The sequence below is a fragment of the Pinus tabuliformis genome, chromosome X, assembly GCF_031772625.1.
Source record: "Pinus tabuliformis cultivar Carrire ecotype Pingquan chromosome X, CPIR1, whole genome shotgun sequence".
NCBI classification, from domain to species: Eukaryota; Viridiplantae; Streptophyta; class Pinopsida; order Pinales; family Pinaceae; genus Pinus; species Pinus tabuliformis.
The window spans coordinates 942,786,755-942,795,085 of record NC_142308.1 but is presented as its reverse complement, the minus strand read 5'-3'; the positions used below and the strand labels follow the sequence as shown (position 1 = coordinate 942,795,085).

The window sequence follows — 8,331 nt, the reverse complement described above, 5'->3', positions numbered from 1 at the left end:
AAAGAACATTGATATTTTTCCGATGACTCATATTTAAAATATTTATAATTCAAAAAAACTATTTAACTGCCACGTCATCTGTTTACTGCGAGGGGAATGCAGAGTTCCTGAACAAAACGGAAGAGCTGAATATTTTTTTAAAGCGGAATTGACGGTGGTGAGAAAGTAGTGTGTGTTAATGGGGGTTAATGTATGGCCAGGCTGGCAGCTTGTGTGAAGAAGTACCGGTGTATGTATAAATATAAGCGAGTACTGTTCTGAATACAGTATTCGTATAATTGGGTGGCACCCCTACCCCATAGGATGGATAGATGGCAGCCACCTTTCTTGGTCGGATTCGTTCCCCGCTTCTCCATATAAACATCCCCTGCTCGCTGAGCGCAGTCTCTTTCTCTCCGCCATTTCTCTTTCCCGTGTCTCTGAGAATCTGCAGTCTCGTTTTGTCACATTGAGCTGGAATTAAATTAGTGATTCAGTGATCTCTTTGTTCTGTAAAAGTTTTCTGCCCGCCATTTATCTACATTGGCCAGCAATAGGGGCACTGTGAGTGGTTTTTCTGGTGATTGGATGCGAGCTCTTGAGCTCTTCCCCTGCATCTGGATATTTTTGGGGGATTGAAGGTGGGCTCCTGCGCTTCATTTGGTTGTGAAACTAGATAGGAAGTTGGGGGAGCACCGAGTCCGTTTCTGATTGGGCTCACTGCCGCTTTCACATTGGGGCATTTTTCATAGGATTGGTCTGTGATGTTCTTGGGAACTTTTTTGACTACCCACAGAGGCTGTGTTTTCATCTTGTTCCATATATTGATTCAAACTCTGTTCCGGCGCGCCGATGCCAGATTGGATGTGCATGTGAATGAATGTGCCTGTGATGGGGAGAACTGGTGGTAGAAGTGTTGTGCCCAAGAAAGTGGTGGAGTACAAGACTGTAATTACCAAGAAATTTGAAGAAGAGAGTTTGGCTCATGGTGGAGAGTTTGAGGGGAAAAGGATTCCCAGGAGAGTGAAAGTTATTAGTACTGACCCTGATGCTACTGATTCGTCCTCAGATGAAGAAAATGGTGATGGCAGTGGGCAGCCCCTGTATTCTGGACGAGTGAAGCGGCATATACAAGAAATTAATATTGAATTGCCGGATGGGTTGCCTTCGTGTTCTGAGGTTGAAAGAGAAGAGTTTCGGTGGATGAAGAAATCAAGCAGAAGCAACAGGAGGAGGCAGAGGATCCAGGCAAAGCCTTCTTCTGCCAGATTGCCTGCAGAAAATGAGATCGAGAGTTCTTCCAAGTATGCTCTGAGGAATGTGCAGAAGAGGGATAAGAAATGCAACAAGAAAGATGATGTCCTCGAATCTGGTAAGAAGTTCAAGGGAGTTAGGCAGAGGCCCTGGGGAAAATGGGCTGCAGAGATCCGGGGCAATGATAAGGGGGAACGTTTCTGGTTAGGAACATTTGAAACTGCAGAAGATGCTGCCAGGGCCTATGATAATGCTGCCCGAAAACTCAGAGGTCTTGCGGCCGAAACTAATTTTCCTGACACCACCTCTTCAGCGACCAGGCACAAGAGAGCTCCTCGCACATCCGAAGGAATCGAAACCGGGTCCGACAACACCGCCATGGCTACCACTGAATTATCTGGAGCTGCAGTTAGGAAGGGGCAGAGCTCCCCCGATTCAGCAGCACCCGTCAAGAAACGGGCCAGGCGGGATTTCCTCTCCTCTGCTGAGCCGAGCATTGCTTCTGGCTACGAGGAGGAGTCATCTGGCGAGGATGGCATGCTAGTCTCCTCGCCAACTTCGGTTCTCCGGTACTGCCTGGAAAAGGCCCCTGCAAAGCACGAGGCCAATAGCACGGAAGGTGATAGGAATGCAAAGCCCGACGCCAATCCCCCCGAAACAGATGGCAATGCTGTTCCACTGGGCGATCCGGGATTCTCATTCCTGGATCTTGACAATTCTGATTTCAATTGGGACTCAGCGCTGGACTATAATTTGTTTGAATCTCTCCTTGACGATTCAGGCCCAGCGGATTTTCTCACTGCCCATGCAGAGCTCCAGCCTGGAAATAATGAAGATCAGGAAGCCGTGGACAAGATGAAGAATCCCAGCGAAACAGAGAACATCAACATTGACAACAGCACCAATCACAGCAGCAATGATGATACCAGAATGGATTCCCAAATCGAAAGTTTGTTGCTGGATGATTACCAGTTTACAGATGAGTTTGGCAATGTCTCTTTCGTGGATGACACCAACACAGAAGTGGTGCCTCTGACGAATGAGGATTTCAATCTCTCATTCGACGGAGATGATTCCCTCGATATCTTAGATTTCGACTTCTTCAACGACATGGAATTTGTGTAGGTAACAGAAGCCCAAGCGCTGTGTATGAAGAAAAATCCCAATTCCAGGGCAAATTTTGGTAGTATTAAGTAATAGTATGAGCATGTAATGAATGCTCATGGTGGTGCTCTGCGCCACTCGGCCTGCTATATTATTATAACGGTAATAACCGTCGTAGAATAAATAATGGAGAGTGAGAGAGCGAGCCGCAGAATGAATCCACAAATTCAAAGATGGATTGTTCTCACTGCCGCGGCTGCTGAATCTCTAGATTCATCAGATTTGTTTGTTCACAACAGAGACTCCATTGGCACAGCTACCAGGGATTGATCCTGGGGCTGTGCCAAGGTTGTCCTTTTCATCAATACAAACTGATACTGATAATATTTATTCATTTCGAGTTTCTCCATTTGCCATGAACATGGAATTCCTTCTTTTTTCTGCTTCTGTGAATGGAATTTTTTGCTTCTGTGAATTGAATTGAAAGGATGTGTGAAAAATCAATAATGTACGTAGTCAAACAGTGAAATGATGCGACAGTACGGCTCTGTACATGCTGTTGTCGCCATCATTGGTCTTTTGTTCCATGTACTGTGCATTGCATTAATCACGCGGCGGCCCTGTTGGCAAGTGGCCAAAATATCATCTTCCCTCTTCTCTCCCTCTTTCGTCTGTGTCTCGTCCCGATAACGACCATTCCTGCTTTGCTTTGCTTGTCGTGATGGCTCATTGGTATTTGCTATTGCCAATTCCTTTCCTCTTTGTTTCTGTGTGGAAACTGGAAAGCTCAACTACAGGCCCCAGTTTTTTTAATTGTTATAAGCTCCACATTTCTCCATGAAATTCGTACTGACAAGACCTTGGGAAGCACTTAATCTCACATGCAAAAATAGAAGCCCCACTGTTTCTCTGTAGCCATGTCTTGAATAAGGCTGAGTGCCAACTAGCTTTGGCAAAATCCCAGGATATGGACATCGAAATACTCAATACTCAACTTTTTTCCCTGTCTGGTTGGACATGGGGCATATAAATTTAGTTAATGGTGTCCAGTCCAGGGCATCCACTGACTTTTCTCACCCAGGCCTCCCTCCATTCCCTATTGAAGCATTGACTTTAGTGTTCATCCCATATGTAATGTGTTGACTTTGATTTAAGCATATGGACTGAGTCCTGCAGTACAGAAATTGACAAACCCAGCCTACATCAAGAAAATGTGATAATTAAATGGAGCTAAATTGCCCATCTAAGATTTATCAGTAGACACAATTATGACAGTACCATCTCATGTCCTTTCTCCCTTACTTTACAATAGTCAGCCATCATTTGAATCTTATGCCTACTCTGGGTGTTGTTACTGTACAATTGCAAATTGTCATGAGTTGAGTCCAGCATTGTATCCTAACTTTCCATTCCTTTACACAACAAAGGACAGTACAACTGTCTCTACCAATCCAAGCTTCTGGTTTGAACTTGTATGGACATAGGGCATAACAGATCTTCAATTAAAGTTTGAACTCAAGAATATACAGGGAAAGCAAGCAAGCCATGGCTAAAAGACAACCTTTTTGTCAAAAAAGAACCATAGCTTTTGGCATCTCACTGGAATCATGGTAACAATGCATTTTTAGGATTATCTATCTGGAAAGCACTCTACTCAGGATTTTGTTATAAATATCTTTTGGTAGCTTTGCTACTATAGGCAATAGATATATACTAATAAGACAAGAGAAATATTTATATTTATACGATCACAACATCACTGGAATTCCTTGGTCTGGAGGATACGATAATTAACAAAAATCGATAAACTGAGTGGGACAAACATTTATGGAAACAGAGAATGAAGAATAAAATATAAAGGATCAACACTCAAAAATTGTTGACAGAGACTAATATAAGATATGTATGGAAATAGACAAGACCTATATGGAAATAAAAGGACTTCTTAATGAAGGCTCGTGCAAAGCACTCCACTCCAACTTGTCAGAAACTAAGAAAGTTACTCCAACTTACAAAATAGTAATTTGTTTGGAATGGAGGAAGGATTTCACTACAGTTGTAAATAACTATTATTTTCAAATGTATTTTGTATGTTTAATATGTACACATGTTCTCATCCATAAAGTGCTTGATATGTACTCTTGTTCTCATCTGCAACATGATGATAATCAAAGAAATTCCCAAGAAAAGCCTGACATATAAGTTACACATGTACAAGCATCCAGTCATAAGGGATGAAATTTGGCTTTTATATTTATATTTCAATACAATAGAATAAGACATCCTGTTCACTTTACCTTGTTAGAGGGGTGATTGATGTATTTTATGATATGCAAATGATTTAAAGCTTTTTAGGTTTAATATAAAATGAAGTTGACAAAATTACCAAATATATTGAAAAAGTGTAACCTATACATATCCATTAATTACTTATATCTAATATTATAAAGTTGGTGAATTTTATAAAAGTCATAATAATTTTTATCTTTAAGTAATATGATGTTTTATACTTTTGAATTGAATGTAACATTTTATATGGGGTTACTCATTTTCTAAGGTGAATTTGTTATGTTATGTTAACTATACTTGTTTTTATCATGATGTTTGATGTTGGGTATATATTAATTGGAAATATGTTATCTATCAATATTTTTTTCGATGTTATAAGAGTGTTCAATATCTATGCTAATTAGCTCCGAGAAGAGTGGTATTATGCTATTTTCATTACTCGCCTAAATGAAGAGTTTTTCATAGATAAAATTGTTTATGGTTGGATACCACTATCAATGAAATCAATGAAACATTATGTTATAAGATATGGTTAAATTATGTATGGAGAATCAAAATCAAACTATGTAATTGATTAAAATTATGGCTACTATCTAGGCCATGGCAATATGTGCAAGTAATAATCACATAATCTTTTATATATCTCTAACACATTAAATACAAATCTGGCAAACTCCATGCACACTAAAAGATTGAAAAGTTGCTCAAAAGATAAGTTTTTACCTAATTATGATAAAGCATTGAAGTTAAAGAGGCAATTGCATCCTTGGTTGGGAAATAACTTTAGTTCCTATGCATGGCATTCTCTAAAGAAAACCTATAAATACAATGATCTCTTAAGAGCTATTGTTGTTTAATAAATGTAGGCTTGTGTTGCACAACAACACTCGGGGTTTTGGTCTTTGCTAGTTCCATATTCATTACTTCTCACAAGTCTCAAATTAACCTTTATCTTCCACCACTTTGAAGAAAGTCTCTTCCAATTACTAATTTGGTTTAGAGATAAATCTCAAAGAGGATAGGGCTTGTCTAAAGAGGAAGCCTAAAGATAATATTCATAGCTAAACCTAGGTGACATCATTCTTGCTTTTTGTAAATTTCTTTCTTGTTCTTTATCAATATAAATCTTTGGGTTCTCTTCCCCCTTAAAAGCATGCTTTGCATTACCTATTTCATCTTTGCATTAATTTGACTTCTAACCTATTGACAATGTGAAGGTGTCCCCTTATCCTACTCCATTATCAACAAACTATATGAGTTATTCTATTAAGGTTTTTACTTTCCCCCTCTTTATTACACTCAAGCTTATCTTGATTGCAGATTCCTTAAATTGGATGGCCAACTACAAAGTTAATGTTGACTTTGTAGCTAGGCCCTCAATTTCGAAGAATTTGCAATCAAGATAAGAATGACCTTTTAATCCTATTAGACCTTGTATATTAGAGAAAAAGAGCAATCTTACTTCAAACACTCTCATTAAAAGGCCTTCAAATCTTTGGTTGAATTTGTTTCATACTCTAACAATAAATAAGCCACATGAAAATGAGCATGGCATTCTCCAAAGAAAAGTTATAAATACATGGATCTTTGAAGAGTTGTAGTTGTTCAATAAAACTAAGGTTATGTTACACAAGTGTAATCATTGATTTAGTCTTTGCTAGTTCCATTTTCATTGCTTCTCATTAATATCAACATAAACACTTTTCTTTTGCCACTTAGGAAAAAGTCCCTAGTTACTGCGAAAGAGGATAAAACCCACCCAAAGAAGAATATTGAAAGTGATTTTTACAGATAATCCTAAATAACACTATTCTCACTTTTTGTGAATTCTTCCTTATTCTTTATCAACATAAATTTTTGGGTTATCTTTCCCTCCATTAAAATATATTTTCTATTAATTATTTTATCATTACATTAATTCAATTTCTAACATATTAACAATGTGAAATTTGATAGTAATATTTATTATTGTGATATATAAAAATTTCCACTCATCCTATTCTATTATCAACCAACCATATAAAAAATAATTTCAAAAAAATTATTATTTTCCTCTTTATACTATTAATAATTACCCATTAAAAAAAATCACCAAATGATAAAAAATATATATAATTTTACTCTTTGTAATTTTTTCAACTTTTGTTATTTCATATTCATTAACCATAAATACTTGTAAACTATTTCATATTCACCACATATTTGGCACTTGTAATTTCTTCATTTTCGAAGTTTCACTTGCAACTTTGATCTCTGTGCTGGAGAGCTAGAGGCTATGTGAACGTTCAGGATTTGGATAAAATTTTCAAAATTAATGTAAGCTTTGGAAGTCACCAAATGAGCAATTGCTTGTCATTTGAATATGGCAATATGGCAAAGCGGTGCACTGTATAGAGGCTTGAGTGGACATGGTGATGTGACATCGAAGTAACATAGGAGTTATCCTATGTTTAGCATAAAACAAACCAACCTATTGCATTAGTTTCCACAATATATAAAAACCAACCTATTGCACAAGTTTCCACAATATATAAAGTTTCAGTTGGAGCTAGTAGCGAACAATGGAATATTAGGCCTACAAATCAAACATGCCCTACAAGTGATATTGAGAATGTAGTGTCAAACCTATATTCTATCGAAGGTAGTTAAGTTGATAGATTTCCAAGGACAGTCACAATTTCCTTGACATATGAGCGTTTAGGTATACTAGTTCTAGAAGTAAGCATTACAATGGTCATGAAATTTCTCGGTAGATGCAAAGTCAATCATAGTGTGTTTGTAATTTAAAGAGTATAGTTATTAAGGTAATATATTTAAATGTTTATTTAGATGGATGCATTTTATTATTGGAGATTTTTTTTGTATTTAGAAGAATTGGTAATTGGGATGAGATAATATTTGTATGATACAAGGTCGATTCTCGAACTATATATTTTACATGAGACTTTACATTACAATCATCATAAAATCAGCTATACTCTTGAGGACATGTGTAATTTTTATGTACTTCAAGTTAATTTTAGTGATTAGTTAAACTAAATGATAATATAGATATATTGAAAATAAGTTTTTCTTTCCAATTTAGGTTTTGGATACAATTTTTTTTTGGAAATGGTAATGGAAAGGTGATGGAGAAGCATTTAGTTCTCGCTCCTTGTTGAATACTCAAAGAAAGTTGTGCTAAATTATTTCTATGTATGATAAAAGTTGAGAATAAATACATTGGGAAGCCTAATAAGCTGGTTGAACCACTTTCCATGTCTACTCATTAGTCTCTCTAGGAAACACTTCAAGTACTTGTAACCCACTTCAAAAAGCATGCTAGTAGGAGGTAAATATGTTCTTTAACTTAAAATAGGGTCATTTCAATCCAAAACCCATTTTTATGTACTTCAAGTTAATTTTAATGATTAGTTAAACTAAATGATAATATAGATATATTGAAAATAAGTTTTTCTTTCCAATTTAGGTTTAGGATACATTTTTTTTTGGAAATGGTAGTGGAAAGGTGATGGAGAAGCATTTAGTTCTCGCTCCTTGTTGAATACTCAAAGAAATTGTGCTAAATTATTTCTATGTATGATAAAAGTTGAGAATAAATACATTGGGAAGCCTAATAATGTGGTTGAACCACTTGCCATGTCTACTCATTAGTCTCTCTAGGAAACACTTCAAGTACTTGCAACCCACTTCAAAAAGCATGCT

The 8,331-nt window shown here is 36.8% G+C and overlaps 1 protein-coding gene across 1 annotated transcript; it reads left to right on the top strand.

Annotated features, from left to right (window-relative positions):
• The first annotated feature begins 384 nt into the window (after positions 1-384).
• LOC149142811 (uncharacterized) lies at positions 385-2,707 on the top strand. Its single transcript, XM_089448879.1, has one exon. The coding sequence runs from the start codon at positions 856-858 to the stop codon at positions 2,356-2,358; it is 1,503 nt and encodes a 500-aa protein (XP_089305005.1). The 5' UTR covers positions 385-855; the 3' UTR covers positions 2,359-2,707.
• The last annotated feature ends 5,624 nt before the right edge of the window (positions 2,708-8,331 follow it).

Coding starts and splice junctions, on each gene's coding strand:
- LOC149142811 (XM_089448879.1), top strand. CDS start 856: ATGAATGTGCCTGTGATGGGGAGAACTGGTGGTAGAAGTGTTGTGCCC.